At 34.0% G+C, this 18,728-nt stretch overlaps 2 protein-coding genes across 2 annotated transcripts; one reads left to right on the forward strand and one right to left on the reverse strand.

Annotated features, from left to right (window-relative positions):
- Positions 1 to 294: 294 nt before the first annotated feature.
- On the reverse strand, positions 295 to 2,823 carry LOC141654816 (uncharacterized). Its single transcript, XM_074461931.1, has 3 exons — positions 2,439 to 2,823; positions 926 to 2,335; positions 295 to 815 (listed from the first exon to the last, which is right to left on the reverse strand). The coding sequence occupies exons 1-3, from the start codon at positions 2,821 to 2,823 to the stop codon at positions 295 to 297; spliced, it is 2,316 nt and encodes a 771-aa protein (XP_074318032.1).
- A 14,271-nt stretch (positions 2,824 to 17,094) lies between these two features.
- LOC141655890 (ethylene-responsive transcription factor CRF4-like) lies at positions 17,095 to 18,728 on the forward strand. Its single transcript, XM_074462900.1, has one exon. It carries the CDS (start codon positions 17,389 to 17,391, stop codon positions 18,478 to 18,480), a length of 1,092 nt encoding a protein of 363 aa, XP_074319001.1. The 5' UTR covers positions 17,095 to 17,388; the 3' UTR covers positions 18,481 to 18,728.

Consider the following 18,728-nt stretch of genomic DNA (forward strand, 5'->3'; position numbering starts at 1 on the left):
AATTAATAGTTTTCATATAGTGAAATTTATCCGTCACATACGAAGTACTTGTAGGACGAAAAGATACATAACACTATTGTTGGATGAAGTAAAGAAAAATTGTTGCATGTATAATTCATAAACTCAAGAATCGCCATTCAAATTATTAATACAATGAGGCAAATGTTGATGATGAACTTCGTTGATTGAGTGATGAGGTACAAATTGAAGAGATGTATAATTGGTGGTAAATTAAAAATTCTACGGAGTATTTTTTTTTTTTTTTTTTTTTTTTGACAATCGGGTTAACGAGACTTACATATTAATAGCACGCTTAGCTATCCTATGAGCGGCTTTGTTACAAATTCTAGGAACATAAGCAAAAGTAATACAATGAAAGTTTGTCGCTAGATCGGTTATATCGTCAATAGTGTTCCTTGTCCAATGTTTGAGTTGAGAGAATCGTAGGACTTGGGCAAGAACCTGTAGACAATCAGAGAAAATGTTAATATGGAGGATGTTGCGCGAGAGCGCCCATTTTAAGGCTTCCCTAATTGCCAAAGCTTCCGCTTGTTCAGCATTCTCTGCCATTCCTTTGATACAGAATTCAGAAACAATATCATTATCAAAAAGGATGCATCCGCCAAACCCAGCAACAAACTCCTTAGACCACGCCGCATCCACATAAATATGAGACCGAGAGCAACTCACAGAACTCTGAATCAGAGGAAAGGGTACTCCATTCCTAAGCTTAGTCAAGTCCTCCTCCATCGGTGTTTGGAAAGCTATGGACCCCGGTTTCCCATCTTCAGCAGAAAGAGCTAAGTTAAGGGAGTCTTGATAAAGAAATTTAAGATAGCACCAATAGGGGAGCACTCGGTACTATCAAAAATCTTTCTGCACCTTACCACCCAAATAGTCCAAATGGTACACAAAAAGGAGAGACAAGCCTCATGCTTATTGTCGGCCTTAAAAAGAACGGAGAGCCAATTGCAAACCCAAGACCGGAGACTCAAATTATCCCCTGATTGTGCCCTAATCCCCGGAGACTTCAGCCCAAACTCGTTAGCAAATGAACAGTCCCGGAACAGGTGTTCCGGTGATTCCGTTTCTTGTGAATCACAAAGCACGCAAGTAAAAGGACCATCAAAGCCCCTCCTTAGGAATCCTTCCCCAGTGGGCAACGATTCCGTGAGAAGTTTCCATAAGAGAATGATCCAGCTTTTCGGCCCTGGCAGGTTCCAAAGGATTTTTTGAAAGACACCCATACATGCAACAGGAACTCTTGATCGGTCCTTCGGGGAAGCTGAAGTGTTCCAGTAATTTTGAAGAGCAATGTGATAGCCAATCTTAACTGAGTAATTCCCAGATGACGAGGCAGACCAATAGAAGATGTCATTTTGCCTTGAGCATCGAATTGGAATAGCAAGAATGTCCATAATGGAAGTTTCATCAAAAGACATAGACACAAGTCTATGGTCCCAACTGTTGCTGTTGCAAATAAGATCTTTGATTCTCAAATTACACAAGTTGGGTGAATCAGTAAGAAGCTCAACACATCGTGGTTTCGGCACCGTTCCATGAACCCATTTAGTATTCCAAACACCAAGGTCAGAAAAAGAGGAGAAGTTCCATGCTAAATGAGGTTTGATGAGTTGAAGGCCCCAAACAATACCTTTCCATCCCCACGAAGAATTACTCTTGCCATCGTTAAAAGCGAGATCACCATCACGCCACTTTAGGCCATATTTAGCACCAATAGACTTACAGAGAATAGAATTAGGGTGAGTGATCATTCTCCATCCAATCTTTGCTAGAAGTGCTTGGTTGAACTCCTTCATACGTCTAATACCCAGACCACCATTCCTTTTGGGTTGACTAAGGAAAAGCCTACTACACCAGCTAATAGAGGGAGATTTCTTATGACCCGCCCACCAAAAATTTGACAAAATAGCATCTAATCTTTTTGTCACACTTACCGGTATTTTGAATACCGATAGAAAGTAAACCGAGAGGGAGGACAAGACAGAAGAAATCAACGCCAATCTACCCGCCGACGATAGAAGAATGCAATTCCATGAAGATAATCGCTTCCTTACCTTATCAATGATAAACTCAAAAATTTCCCTTTTACTTTTAATCCCACCTGAGAGTCCCACGTCCGTAGGAATACCCAAGTAAGATCCCAAATTAGTGTTACACGGTATGTTGAAGGTTTTCAAGCATTTTCGAGCAAAGGACAGACTAGAGGTCGAACTTAACATCATAGAGGACTTATTATCATTAATAACCTGGCCGGAGGCATGACAATAATCCTTAATAACTTTGTCAAGGCTTTCGCAACTCTTAGAATTACCTTCAATAAAAAAACATAGAATCATCCGCAAAAAGCATATGGGAGACAGGGATACTATTTCTGCTGATCTTTATTCCTCGTATCATCCCCTCCTTCTCCATACGTAGAATGTTTAACGAGAGAATTTCCGTGCACATAACAAAAATATAAGGGGAAAGAGGATCGCCCTGACGAAGGCCGCGACTTGGGTGGATACGTCTCGAAGGAACTCCATTAACCAGAATTTCATAAGACACCGTCGTGATACACTTCATAATCAACTGAATGAAATTAGGAAGGAATCCCATCAAGAGAAGCGTGCCTCTGATAAAGTTCCAGTCCAACCGATCATAGGTTTTACTCATGTCAGCCTTAAAGGCCATCCTACCCATCCTACCACTTCTAGATGAAGAAATTTTGTATAATATTTCATTTGTAATTAAAATATTATCACCAATATTCCTCCCAGGGACAAAAGCATTTTGAAAGTCACCCACTAGTTTTCCCATGTACTTTTTCAATCGGTTAGTGATACATCTAGTAATGACTTTCATTATAACATTGCATAAGCTAATCGGTCGGAAGTTATCAATCTGTTTGGGGCACTAGATTTCGGGATAAGAACTAAGAAAGTCTTATTCGAAATTGGTGAGCTATTACCATTGAGGATAGCCAAGACAGTCCCAACAACATCATGCTTAATAAAATGCCAACACTTATGGAAGAAGATAGCGGGAATACCATCGGTCCGGAGATTTTAACGGACCAAGTTGGAACACAAACGACGAACCTCCTTAGGGGTAAAACGAATGCAAAGTGCATCTCTGTCATCAGGAGAAAGGAACTCTTTATTAATATTGAACAAATTTCTCACGGAGGGTGGTACTCATCAAAAGTGATCGATTCGCTCCTTCCGAAAGAGTCTAGAATAGAATTGGACAAATAATCCCTTAATACCCTCATTGTCAAAATTCCACTCCCCATTATCCATTTTAATCCCAATGAATGTAATTCTGCCGCCCTACCCTTAACCCAATTAAAGAAGTACTTGGAGCATGTATCTCCCTCGGTGTTCCATTTCATCTTGGCCCTCTGTTTCCAATATTTAGCCGAGACTTTAGCATACTCCACTTGACTAGCATATGCAGTGGTGAAAGTTCGAGTCACTCCCTTCGTCTCAATTTCGTGGAGCCCTTCAACCAGATTGTCATCAAAATCACTCCATTTCTTATTCCATTCCTTCCTCTTGGAAATAGACCAAAGACGCATACAATTTCTAGCTCTTGATAACTTACGTATCATTCTGACGGAGTATTTTTTTTCTCTATCTAAAATAATAAATTGTCAAAATTACTCTTCTATTATAACTAATTTGAATTTCAAAAAGTTGTTGAGAGAAATAAGGTGTAGGAGAAATTTACTAAAATACCACCGGTGTTACCGACTTTCAATAACACCGGGTGGCACTATATCATTTTCCTTTTCGGAATATGTTCTTGATGATAAAATGCATTTGACTTGTGCCCTTTTATCTGGATAAGTGGATAACAGACTTTTAGAGTACAAACACTGCGAAAGCGATGGGTTAGTAGGGGGCTCGTTTTCGCTGAAAATTGAAAAGTTTGGAATTTTTTTTAAATTTTTGAATTTTTTGAATTTTATTTTATGACATTATTATTTGTCCCTCCTAAATTTTTCGATATATAAATTTTTACTCCGCCCCTTTTACACAATACGGGTTTTAATTTGCTCTCAACACGAAAGGCCACTTTATATCTACCTTTTATATTGGTTGACCAACGCATACAAATAATACTTGCTCTTTTTACTCATTTGACTCAAATAATATTTTAGGGCAGAGCACGGATCGGGTATCCGATCCAAAGTGCTAGTTCGGATCGGATATCCATATTAGAAATCCTGAAGTTAGATATATATCCAATATCCAAACCAAATGCTTCGGATATCCAATGTTCGGGTATCCAAAATAATCGGATCGGATGCGGATATCCATACTTTTGAATTTACTTTAAAACTAGTGTAATTCCCGTGCTAAAGCACGGCATTTTTTAGATTTATTTTATAAAGAGACGCTCTCAATTAAAGTATTTACATAAATGAATTATGATTTAATTAAATGTTATAGTCTATTAATATTAATAGAAGGTAAAAAAAATGCTTATTACCATCAAAAAAATATTTTAAAAAAGTTACTATTTTATTACTATTAAAAATAATGGTATATCATTACATACAACTATTTTATGACATTAATAATATAATTAAGTTAGTTGTATAATCTAATTAAAACGCGTATTAATCTTAAAACAAAAATCGGTAAAAACAATGGCTAATTCAAATGCGTGGGCTATTAATAGTTTAATACTTTGACATGTGGGATAGAAAAATGTGGGCTACTTATATGATCCACAATTTACAATCCGTCTAATGTTGTGGTGTCAATATCCAGAAAATAGGCCCAATTAAGTAGGAGTTGTTTAGGCGGGAAAACTAAGAGAATTTTTATTCTCTTAGTAGTAGGGGGATTAAGTTTGAAACACGATTATATTCATAGTCTTACATGATAATTTTCTTTAGTATTCTTACTCCAATGTTCTCGACATAAAATTTAAGTACCACTTAGATATTTCTCTAATATGTACACATTAATGAAATTGTTTTATCAAATAAATTTTTTTTTCTCGAAATTATACTAGAAAATTATAGTTTCGGATTGGATCGAATATCCAAATGTTTTAATTCTAATATCCATATCCAAACCAAAACCAAAGACTTCGGATCAGATATCCAAAACAAACTTAACTTTCGGATCGGATATCCAAAAATTCGGATCAGATTATAGTTTTGTATGCTGTAATAAGCAAATTTTAATTCATTCCCTGAGAAAAAATTATCTTAATATGGAAGATTGAAGAACATATATAATTTTTGAGACCGAAAATACTTGAGGCTGACCTTGAAGAAAATCTAAATCCGACAGATTACACACACATTATTATTCAATGAAATAGAATTTGCGCTTACCTTATGTAATTCTGGTACATTAGCTTAAACATTACATCAATAGCATTATAACAATACGCCAATATAGATATATGGTTGAATACAAAGATAAAGGAGCTAACATGAAAGAGGAGAGCATGTCAAGATAGCCAAGGAGACTGCCTGTCATCATCTCATAACACGAGGGCTCTCGAGATGAATCTCTCGATGATTTTAAGATCCCTCTTGTAAAACGATGCAGGCAAGTCATCCTTGGCTACCAAACATTAAACTAACTCTGCCCTTCATGCAAGACCTTATCTTATTTTTTTCACTAATAACTTTTGTGTTTCATAATTTTCATTGCGAAAAAATATGAATTAGATAGATCAATATTTATAATAATTATAATAAGCTAGCTACTAGGTATAGAATAATGGGGAGGAGGGTTTCTCTCCATTTCCTAAAAAGAAATGGAGAGCCATTTCATTTTTCGGTGGTCGGATCGTATTCAGCGATCATCAAACTATTTCAAAATTAATTGGTAAAAATAAAGGGATAATGAGGTTTGGTGGGAAAAATATTATTAAATGAATTTAAGAGAGGAAATGGAGAGTAAATGGAGAGAAAGAAATGGAGAGGATCCATTTTGAATAATGGGATGCAATCCAGTATAGATTTGATCGAATATGTATAAGCCAATCCACCGTCGAAAGCTGCATGTTATCGGTGCCTACTTTTTTGACTTTATTAATCTTAAAATCAATTTCAAGCTCACTCTTTGTACGGTACGTAATTTTATATTATTCCAAAAATTAATGGTACGTGAGTGAAAGACCTTTCTATTTCGATCAATCTATTGCTTTACCTTAGCTGTTTGTACTTTGTAGGAGTATATCGCATATTCTTGCCCTGGTCACTTTCTCGTCTCCAGAACTTCTTGTCTAAGACGAAGACGGGTACCATCCGTAATAAGATTAAAGATGGGTCAAATATATATTTATGTGGATGAATATGACAAAAGCAGAATACATTGGAAAAAGTAAACAACTTGTCTTGTACTCTCTCCTAATGAGTTAAGCTTAAGATAAGGACCTGAACTATTATCTTTTTTTACGGTTAAGGGACCGAACTATGAGAGTTTACCGTTAAGGGACTAGACTTTACGGCCTTAACGATTCTTCAACAAAAGCTTAAGGGGAAACATGCGGGGCCCACATTAAATGCAATTGTTAGTTTTTAACTCCATGATCACATTTAGTGTTGCTTGATTTTGATTAACGCATCTATATTTATTCTAATTTTTTATGTGTATGTAAACTTCGCTGAGTCGATTAACATCGTCAATTAACACGATGATGAAAATTGACTTTTTGAATGTTTAACGAGGATAAAAAGAAATTAAAACTCCTTTTGGAAAAAAAAAAATGGAAATTGGAACAACTTTATTTATTGGTTGCATTAACGAAGTATATAGTTATATCTTTTCGGCAATTGTTTTATACAACGCATAACTGATGATTACTGTCAATCAATTTTAAATAGAACGCTTATGAGTTTTAATTAGTAGAATATCGTAAACCCGATTTTTTTAATTAAATTAACATTAAGAAATCTTATTATCAAGTCTAATCTATTTCCGCTCTCCAAACCGTTATTATTATAGTAGAGTTTTCGGTCAATTTGGCTATTGAGTTTATTTTGCCTTAATTTTGACCCTAATTACCGTCTCATTTTATTATTGCTTGTAGTTCTTTACTTTTACCCTTTACTTATATATTCGCTATTTTCGTTGCATGCGAAAGAACTACGCTAATTTCCCAACAAAAACCTCGGTTTCCTTTTCGACAAAGATTTAACAAAATTAATGCAAACATGAAAATATAATACTATAGTAACAGATTAGTCAATAAAAATTACCATACCCAATTATAAAATTATTTGATTTTAAGCTTTTATGAACAATTAAAAAATTAAAAATTAAAATAAAAGAAGTAAACTTTAGTATGGATCCCACATATCTTTTAAGGAAAGATTAACTTTTGACGGAAGTCTTTGACGGTGTCAAAAATAGTCCCTTAACTGTAAACTCTCATAGTTCAAGTCCTTAACTGTAAAAAAGATCATAGTTCGAGGGTAACCTCAAAGCCTCCAAAGGAGGAATTGCGAGGTCCTGGGTTCGATTCCCTAGATGAACACTTTCCTGGGGACCTGACGCCCGGAGAGGGAATAATCCCCGCGGGAAAGAATTCACATGGTACAGGCGCCTAGCAGGGTGGGGTCCTGTATCCGGGGAGGATCCAACCTCCTCGTTAACAAAAAAAAAAAAAAAAAAATTTAAGGAAAAGAATAAAACACGAGTAAAGGTGGTGTGGGGTTTGGTAATTGGTGATAGGGGAGAGGGATGAATAATTAGGGGTTAAATAAGGAATTGTGAGGCCAAAACATTAAACAAAGTAATAAAATATGAGTAAAAGAGTTGGGTGGGGTTTGGTAATATGAGACAGATGAATAAAATAAGAGTAAAAGTTTCCAAAATAAGAAAAGAGAAAAAAACCTGAATAATCCGTTTAAGGAAATAGGGAAGAAAATAGTGAATTGAAGGAGTATATCCATGTAGAGTGATATTTAACGCGTCTTAACCTTAAGACGGATAGTACTGCCTTAAAGAAGGCTAGCTGGGTCATGTAACTGGTGCGTTGACATTGCGTCTATTTTTGACTTGAGGCTTCAGTTTCGAATATTTTGACGATTTAGAACATTTGAGTTCTTGTTGAGATATGCTTTATCAAGGGTAAGATAATTCAATGAGAACGATCTCCACTAAATTATTGTGATTATTATTACTATTTTATATGCTTTTTGCACTTTTTTATTATTTAATGTGAACTCAACACCAAAAGAAATTATCCAACGTAATTTTTTTTACGGAAATTTCATTAAATGACTTTCGAACTTTGTGATTCACGTAGATGCCCCTCATTTTAAGTTTCTACATATGATCTCAGTATTTACCATTCTTTCCCAAAATACCCTTTTGCAATATTCCGTTATAACTCCGTTACTTATCTGACTTGTAATCCTTTTTTTGTTGTTTAATATACTAACCTCTCATTATCTAATACACAAATCCTTATTAATAAACTAACTTTAATACCTAAATCACCAAACCACCCATTATTATCATCTTCTTCAAAATCACCCCAATTAGCTTTCACTTTCCCTCACCACCATAACAACCACCATCATCATCCTTTTAACTGCAATCACACGACCTCCCCAAAAAATCACCCGCTAACTCGATCACCTCGACGCAAATCTGATGCCGACGAACCCCAAGCAAATCCGACACCAACAAATGTCTTTCTCGCAAAACAACAACAACAACAACAACAAATTCCATCAATCAAAAACAGAAAGTTTCTGGAATTTTTTTTTACTGGAACTAATTTTTTGTACAAAACACAAGGCAAGAGCACAAGATTACATCATGTTCTATTCTTTGATACCCATTTTATCGAACGATCTGATGAAACTTGCAATGTTTTCTTGTAATATTGAAGATTTATGTTGAGGATTAAATCAAAATTCACGAAAATGGATATTTGTAGCTTTTAAGTTGGTGTAAGTGAAATTTATGAGTTACAAGTTCTAAATCTTCAAAAAAATTCGGTGTCGGAGTTGTGTTGGGTGGTTAGTGCCGATTTTGCATCGAGGTGGCTGAGTTAGAGAGTGGTTTTTGGGGAAGGTGGATGGATTGCAGTTAAGAAGATGATGATGGTGAGAGAAAAGTTTAGGTGGTGGTGGTGGTGGTTGATATGGTGGTGGGTGAAAGTGGAGGTATTTTAGGGTGATTTTGAAGAAGATGATAATAATGGGTGGTTTAATGGGTGGTTTGGGGATTTAGGTGTTAAAGTTGGTTTATTAATAATGATTTGTGTATTAGCTTATGAGAGATTAGTCTCTTAAACAACAAAAAAAGGTTTACAAGTCAAATGAGTAACGGGGTTATAACGGAATTTTGCTAAAGGGTATTTTAGGAAAGAAAAAGGTAAATCTGAAAGTCAGTGTGTGTAAACTTAAAACGGTCTGTGTGTAATTTCACAAAAGTTCGAAGTGCATCACTAGGAAAAAACCGTTTTTTTTATTTAGCGTGTTTTCATAATGAGTAAAGTCATTTTATCGTTATCGAATCCATAAGTGAAACAAAGTGTAGTTTTAATAATATCAAGTTTAGAACACGAGTATGAGTGCATGATTAGCAATGTGGAAATAAAATATAAATAGTTGTATTAAGAATGCTTTACAATCGGTAAAGAGAAATAATTTATGCTTTACTATTTACAATCGTATTGACGTATTGTTCATGCTACATTATTTCTTCCAGTTTAGTGAGGAAATATATCGGTCCGGATTCTCTCCATTACTTGAAAAGAAATGGATGTCCATTACTTTTAAACGGTGCGGATTAAATCTTGGAACGATCTAGTGGTTGTAATTATTTCATAAAAATAATATTTAAATGGATGGAGAGAGAAAATATATTAAAATAAGAGTGTATTAGAGAGGTAATGGAGAGAAAGTAATGGAGAGGATCCAAATTCGTTTAGATGAACTCTATTTAATTCATGTTTCTACATGTTAGTATAAGAAAAATTATACATTCTTTTTGTCTCAATAATTTGTTTATTTTTTTTTATAGAATGGACAAGTACATACAATTATGACTACACAAAATCGGATACCATTTTCTCTCACAAATGACCCAAATAGAGGAGAGAGGGAAGCACATGGGGGTGCCCCCACCTTGTCCCCCTATCCGTTTTGTGAGTGGCATTATTCGTCACTTGCTCCGACCCGTCTTTAGCAAGACTAATTGTTATGACTATGGCATTTTCGTTTTAGTTTTTGATTTTTGTTTTAGTTTATATTCAGCCTCCTTAGCTCCGAGTTCTTATTTTAGCACGGTACGGTATATTGTCTCATATTTGTTCTTAAAACATTCCATAATTATTACCTTCTGCCTCCGGTGGAAATAGCAAATTTACTGTGGCAATAGGAGCTCTAGAAAGACCATTATTCGCTCTATGACTGTTTTGGTAAATTTCTACCAAATTAGGGTTAAAGTGGCCTTAGCGTTACAAAAAGTCAAAAATGAGACTAGCATCAAAAGCAATATAATTGGGCCATTGGGCCTGTTTCTACATTCAGGAATGGACTGTATGGTTATCAAAGGTTGGACCAAATGCCATCCACGATTAAGTCACGATGGTTTTTTTGCCTACGTACTAGGGTTGGTCAAATCGATGGGCTGGGCCAGGCTTGGCGAAGTGGACCGGAACCAATCCGGGATAAGGGCCGGGTGGGAGTGACTCAGAATCGGCCCAAAGTAGGTTTAAGGGGCGGGTTGAAGTCGGGCGGGGCTTGGGTAAGTGGACCTGGAACCAACCAAGGATAGGGGCTTGGTGAGAGTGACCCGGAATCGGCCCGAGCTAGGTTTGAGAGGCTGGTTGAGGGCGGTCCGGGCTGGGGCTAGTGGGAATTGACCCGGAATTGGCCCGGACCAAGGGGAAGGTCGGGCCGAGCCAAAACTGACATTGAGGCGCGCCGGGTGTGGGTTGGCCAGGTTGGCCCGCATGTTTCACCAGCCCTATTATGTATGGCACCTCCTAATGTACCTTGCATTTTTTGAGTTTGCGACATATTGAGGCATTGAGCACATACTCCCTCCTATTCATTTTAACTCTCCCCTTTCAAAAGGGCACGCAAATTAAGGGTGGAATTATTTTATTGTAAAGTATTGTGGTGGTGTAAGGTATTTGGAGAGAGGGAAGGTATTATTGTAGGATAAGATAATTAAAATAAGTATTGTTGTGGGGTAAGGTGATTAAAATAAGGTAAAGTATGAGTATTGTGGGGTATTGTTGTGGGGTAAGGTGATTAAAATATGTATAAAACTTTACTAAACAAGGAAAGGGGGAGAGTTATATGAATAGATGAAAAAGGAAAGGGGGAGAGTTATAATGAATAGGAGAGAGTATTATTTATCATCATGATATTGGGATTGTTTGCAACTAACAAGATTAATTAAACATTAAGTCTTGTTTAAGGTAGAGTATCCGTCTTAAATATTAAAACGGGTCAAATACTACCATATAATGCTAATAAAAACAAAGACATTGACATTTTTTAGTTAATTTGCTATGTAATTAGATATGTACTAGTTTTAATCCCGTGCACGAAATGCACGGGTTGTCTTTTTAAATATGTTTTTTTAGTATATGGTAGTCGATCCTTTAATAGTTAGCCGTAATTTCTTTTATTAAAATTTGAATGACGCTGAATTAAAACGATATATCGTGTTAAAGTTTCAAAGTTGTGCAAATATAATTGCACATGTTTAATTGTTCAATTGTTCATCTAAATAAATAGGTATTCAAGATTTTAGTTACTTTTACACTAATCTTCAATAATTATAATGTCTTCCAGTCTTATTAAAAAATTTATTTTTTCATTTAATGATTGTTGTTTTTGAAGTACTTTTTTCACTTTTTTTTTTTTTTTGTTTTTTTTTGCGTCTTAAAATGTAATTTCCCAAGAAATGAGTCTTTTTTTACCTTTTTCGATTTTTTTCACTTTTTATTTAATGTTTTTTTTTTGCATATATTTTGATTATTAATATTTTAATATCATTATAATTATTTTTTTATGCAAGAGTTTGCAGATCTACCATTTACTTTATTGTTTGCAAATCTACCATTCAAGTTAAAGACGATATAAATTTTGTGGTCTTATTTTGTTTTTTTTCTACAATTTTCAAATTCGTGGTCTTACTTTTTTTTTATGAATTTTTTTTGCCAAGGAATGCTATTTTATTGTTTTCTACCGATTTTATCAACCAAAAACAAAACGATTTTTGATAATAATTTTTTTTATATATATACTTTGTTCTGATTATATTGGTAAAATTTTAGGAAATGTAACTGTATTACCTATTATTCTACATAGTTTGTATGCGATTGTATAATCTATAGTTTTATATAATTCCTATAAATTAAGATCATAAGATAAATTAGGAGATTATGCATTATTTATGACACAGTAATAATTTATATTTACGTACAAACATAAACATAAACATTTACGTACAAAACATGGTGGTTTTCGAGGAATTAATTCCAGATTCTTTGCTGCGGGTCCCACATTAACTATTTATAAAAAAAGAAAAAAAAAATGCATTTGATGACGTGGGTGAATATAGATGCTTTAAATGTTTCTATATTTATAAAGATAAGATTTGAGATTTTGAACAGTTTTAAGTTTAATACGGACAATATCAATGTCTGTGTTACAGTGTTAGACAAGAATCCAAGATTGTGTTAATTAAATTGTTTAAAATTTGATAGTAGATATTTTGACCGACATGTTAAAGTAGGAAGGGCGGGTATCTTGGGGGTCACGTGATAGGGCAAACACGTAAAAACATGTAGCATAAATTCAAACAAAAAAAGTCACTGGTTAACTAACTTAAACCCCATACTCATTGCTCACTTCCGAGTAGCCAATACCCTTTGTGTTTCTTCGCACAATCACAGTAAAATAATAAATTATGTTTATTTACACACTACCAATACGTCACTTTTTAGTAAACCAAGTTCAACTACAAATTAACAATATCGTAAATCGGATTTTCTAATAATGTGTAATTCTAGTGACATACATTAGGAAGCTTTGACATATTCTAAATTGAGAATTTCTAATGTGTAATTTACGGGTATACATTATGAAACTTAACATATTTTAAATTGAGAATACTTTTTAAAACAAATGTTAGAAAATCCATTCATATTATTGTAGAAATGAGATTTTATTTGCCAATTGTATTAATAATATGGATTATGCAAGTTCTTCAAAACAGTTACCTTAAAAATATACCATCAGGAAGATTTTGAATCAGCTTAAAGGAAGAAAAAAAATCATTCATACGGATGCGTGGGAGTTTCTCTTTCCTCAAAGAAGACACAAGACGAGTATTATCCAAGGAGACAGGGAAATATAATCTTTGGTTCAATGTATTCACTATCCTTATCTTAACCATAGACTAACACTCCGATCATCTTATATTCATTAAAATAATTTTTAATGTTGAATGACATACCGTATTAATTATTATTGGCATTAAAAAGGTACGGTGAATATTATGTTGTGAGATTAACCATTATACATACAATGTATAATAATCTTACTTTTGATTTTGTGAAAGGAAAGTAGAGTTAACTATACCATAGAAGCCAAATTTTGTTTTGTAATAGGATTTGAGATATTAATGACCTAAATTATCATAAAATTTTACAATAAAGAATTGTAACTTTCTTTATCTGCCTCATTTTCATGTAGGAGCACAAATTGTAAAAGAAAAGTATACTTGTTAAAAAAAGAGATAAAAAACCTATGTAATAAGTGAAAATAAATAAAAGAAAAAATTGTTAATTATAGTCTTTTAAAAATCACTTTTTGAAAATTACAGCCGTATATAATTTTTTTTTGTAAAATACATCCACAATATCACTTTTTTTTTCTAAAATTACGCCAAGTTGAGAATTCCGGCAAATTTTTTAAAAATATGACCGATATACCCTTGTCTTATTTCAAAGCATACCCAGATTTTTTACCCTCAACATCAATCTCTTCTAAAACCCTAAACTCTAATTTCCCAGAAATCAATCCAACATTCTTAAGTCAATTAATCAGACAAATTACAACAACAACATCATCATCATCATCATCAAGAAGCCCAAAATTAAAGAACCTTAATTATTTTTAATTTGGGAAAAATTGATTTACAAAGTAAAAAAGAGAGATGATGAAAACACTAATTATTTTTAAGAGAAAATGAAAATAATAGAATTCAATTATATTGATTAGGGTAGAATTTGAATAAAAGGGGTGAGTTGGATTATGTGAAAATGTTGAAAACTGGAGAATTAGGAGAAATGATGGAGTTGTGAAATATGATGAACACAAGGGATGAACACAAGAGATTATAAAATAGGAAGGTAACTAGGTAAGGGTATTTTCGTCAAAAAAGATGAATTTAAGTGACAAAAATTCAAATTTGTATCAATTTTTCACTGGAGTAAATGTTTTGGCTGTAATTTTTTATCAGAAGTAATATTTTGGATGTAATGTACAAAAAAAATTATATAAGACTGTAATTTTCAAAAAGTAGCTTTTAAAAGAATGTAATCAACAATTTTCTCTAAATAAAACAACAAAATTAACTAGATTTTCATTTTATTTGTTTACCTTAGTTGTTTAGGAAAAAAAAATATTTTCAACATAAATGTTGATATGGAAAGACATATTAGTCCAATATTAAAGGAAAGTGAGGTCCCTAAAATCTCGAATTAACTAAAAGTTCACAAATCTTTGTTTAGTGGGAGACTTAAGCGAAGCTATTATGTCAAGTGGGTCAATCGGGTCGGGTTTGGGTCGGGTCAATTCGGATCTGCATACTTTGGGTCGGGTCTGAAAGAAATGTAGATCTATATACATACTAACATACTCATATATGTTTAAATTAATTTATCATAAAATTAAATGTGGATTTTATGCATGCAAACATTAAAAACAATTAGAGAAGAAATCATATTCTTACATTTGATGTATCGGTTTTATGGGCACAAAAGAAATCTCCTTTTCTTTTGTTCTTGAGCTTTCCATTAATGGATGAACATACATGACCTCAAAATAGAAGCCCTCCAATAAGTTGCACCCAAAACTATCCCTTAATCCCACAAACTAACCTGTACTAGATGTTTATATTGTGGTTTACCTTAAATTCTATTACTAATACTCATATACTACTTCTAGTAATCTTAGTAATTCATATGAACAATTTGAATCAAATACTCATCTTTTTGATGAAGATTGAGGAGAGAGAAGAGAGAATATTCATGAACATTTTGCATGGTTTTTGAATGGTAGTGTAAGGAAAAATAAAGCAACCAACACTACTCAATTAAGAGTGTGTGTGCCGCCCAACTCTAGCCCAAAGGAGCATCATTGCTTTTCTTTTTCTTTTATCAAAAATATAGGTGTGTAAGAAAATGGAGTAGGTTGTAAGGCTAGTCAAGAGTAGTCATCAAGATGTTTATTTTATCAAATAAAATAAAACAACCAAAACCCACTAACACACCCTCCATTTTCGGTCCATTCACTTAAAATGGACTACCATTTTATTTTGTCAATTTGTCATTTGTCACACAATATGTCACATGTAGAATGCTACATGTTATTAATTAATTTTAATGCATATTTATCACATAAATATCATTTCATGAATTAATTAAATTACATACAACAAATTGACAAGTGATACTTGATCACATAAATAAAATGGGTCATATAGTTATAATTCACAACTTCTTGTAATTATAATTAACCATTCATTCTTATCTTTATTGTTTCTCAAACAATAAATAATTTTAGCAACAAAGCATTTTATTACTAAAATAAATCTTATTTAATCCCATTACAATAAGATGTCAATATTCTCTCTCACAAATCGAATTGTTCAATTTTAAGGAATTAATTAATCTGTATCGGTATACAACTAATTAACCTTTTCAATTAAGGAAATCGTCCTTTAGGTGTGACCTCAAGGATCAATCGATCACCACCGTCGACGACAAGTAATGTCAAACTCTAGCCACCCAATCATTACCGATATGTGTGGACCAGTTGACTATATATATATGTAATGTATCATCCCTTCCGTATTCTTGAAATGAGATTTAATAATGATATTTAAATCATATGATCGCACTATTGTTGAGGACACATTTCCCAACAGGGTCATTTCGGGTTCAGGTTATTTGCGGGTAAACTATTATCATGTTTTTTGTGGATAATAATCGGTTTGCAATAATATAAAAATCGGGTCAAGTTATACAGAGTCGGGTCAAATTCGTGTCTTGAGTTCGAGTGTCGGGTCAGTAAGAGGATTATACATCTGATGTAATACCTCCAATTCTATAGTTTATGAGCATTATAATAAAGTTTTTTGAGTTTTATTTTAAAGTTTCTGAGTTTTACTATGAAGTTTCTGAGTTTATTCACTTAAACATTAAGCTCTAAAAAATTACAATAAAACTCAAAAAAATTACTTTAAGTTTAGTTAAATTTGAGTTTTTATGGAAAAAAATATTAAAATCTAACTTATAAACTTTAATATGCTCAAAAAAATACACATATGCTCAAAAACAAATAAAGTTTGAGGTAATAAGCTCAAAAAAATACATATATGCTCAAAAAACAAAAAAATTGGAGATAGTACATCCGATGTATGTTCCTTTTTCTCGTGTCGGGTCGGGTTAATTTTGTCAGGTCTACAACCAGCTCCATTGAACAATAAATTTTCTTAAAACATTTTAGGTAAATTTTTTGTCTTTTCATCTAATCTACCGTTACTAATACACCCATATTTCATCCCGAATAACTACAAATCCTGATTACGCCACTCGCTAATCTCAAATATTTGTCCAAATTAGGATTCTTGTCAATGGGAATAGTAAACTCATAGTAGAAAGGAATAGTCCAAACTCCAAACTAATCTTCTCCTATTTTTGCACCTATATCCACCCAATTATTATTTTTATAGGAAACAAAAAAGGAAAAAGAAGGCTGTCTCATACTTGTCATTCCATTTTGGCTCATGTCGGACCCTATATAACACTCATTTCACTCTTTTCATCACTTAATCCACCACTAAACACACAAGTTGCTCATTTCTCATCTTGCAACTTCCTAACAATCTCCTTCACACACAATAAACTCTTCTTTTCCACTATAATACTAAAAACATTTTTGGTCGTTTTTATTGACATTGAATCTTCAAACTCTATACACTTTACTTGCTTATTTTTCGTCATTAAAATCAAATCGACTCACCTAACCCGGCCCCTCTTTCACCTTCCAAAATATTTTTCTCCAAAGACTTAAACTTCTTTTCATCATATTTGATGCTTTATTATACTTTAGGTGTTATAGTCTTTTGCTAGAACGTTTCAATGATGATCGACTACAACGTGCTATGTCCGGTAAAATACACCGAGCACAGAAGCGTAACAAAAAAGCAACATTTCATCAAAAACACACAAATTACCAACAAATCATACAATAAAACAACACAAAACAAAGTTGTGAGAGTGTCCGTTATCGACAACGACGCGACCGATTCTTCCAGTGATGACGAGACGGGTCTTGTTCGGGGACGTAGGGTGAGACGTTACTTGAATGAGATTGTCATTCAACCAATTTTGTCTGAAAATAATAATAATATTAACGATGTTTCTTTTCCGTCTAAGAAAACGGTAAAGGGGAAGAAACCGGTGGTGGCGGTGGCAGCTGGTGGCATAAAGAAATACAGGGGTGTACGACAACGGCCGTGGGGAAAATGGGCAGCCGAGATTCGAGACCCGGCAAAGCGGGTCAGGCTTTGGTTGGGAACTTTTAACACTGCAGAGGAAGCTGCTCAGGTGTACGACAACGCAGCTATTAAGCTGCGTGGGCCCAACGCTCTAACCAACTTCGCTACTCCACCAGTGCCAGTACCACCTTCTGACTCGTGTGGATACGAGTCTGGGAATGAGTCAGGCTCAGTATCTCACAACCTCCTCTGCTCGCCTACCTCTGTTCTTAATTACACTGAGTCAGGCGAGAAAGAGGAGGTGTATCACAACCGGTCTATTAAAACCGATGTTTTTAATAGACCGGTTGTGATAAATGATGAATCGAGCGAAAACAGTGGTCTCGCTCAAGTTCATCATTCTGAGGCTGCTCAGTGCAGTGCTAGTGGTAATAGCGACTCGTCTTACCTGGAGGAGTGTCAAGGCGACTCGTTTTTGAACGATTTCTTCAACTTTGAGTCACCGGATCCCATACTATTTGAGGACTCATCGGAAGTTATTCCACCTAAGAATCAATTTTTCGATGAACTTGATCAACAACATCAGTTTGATTTCGGAGAAATGTTGATGGATTCGGTCAATGATTTCGAATTTAGTACGATGAATTCGACCTCGTCAACGTTGTTACAAGTTGATGATTATTTTGAAGATATTAATGATATGTTAAATTTTGATACTCTTGTAGCATTGTAGTTGGTGTGTGCTCAATTGATCAGCCAGTTTTGTACTAGAGGCAATTAGTAGAGTATTAAGTAGTACTCCGTAATTGTAGTGACATATAATCTCTCCTCTCAGTCAATTATTTACCTTTGATTAAAAAAACGTTCGAATGAATATAAAAGATAAATAAATATAATTGAGATGGAAATAGTAATTTTTGCTTAGTTTTTTTTGGTAGTATTAGCACCTTACATGATCTTAGCCACAAAAATAGTGGTAAT

The sequence above is a fragment of the Silene latifolia genome, chromosome 5 (assembly GCF_048544455.1).
Source record: "Silene latifolia isolate original U9 population chromosome 5, ASM4854445v1, whole genome shotgun sequence".
NCBI classification, from domain to species: domain Eukaryota; kingdom Viridiplantae; phylum Streptophyta; class Magnoliopsida; order Caryophyllales; family Caryophyllaceae; genus Silene; species Silene latifolia.

Excerpts from the sequence above, each read along its gene's own strand:
- LOC141654816 (XM_074461931.1), bottom strand. The coding sequence starts at position 2,823 with ATGGGAAAACTAGTGGGTGACTTTCAAAATGCTTTTGTCCCTGGGAGG. Across the intron at positions 2,336-2,438 it reads TCTCTCGTTAAACATTCTAC|GTAATTCTAAGAGTTGCGAA; the intron begins GTATGGAGAAGG and ends TTTTTATTGAAG. Across the intron at positions 816-925 it reads CGACAATAAGCATGAGGCTT|ACTCCCTTAACTTAGCTCTT; the intron begins GTCTCTCCTTTT and ends TTCTTTATCAAG.
- LOC141655890 (XM_074462900.1), top strand. The coding sequence starts at position 17,389 with ATGATGATCGACTACAACGTGCTATGTCCGGTAAAATACACCGAGCAC.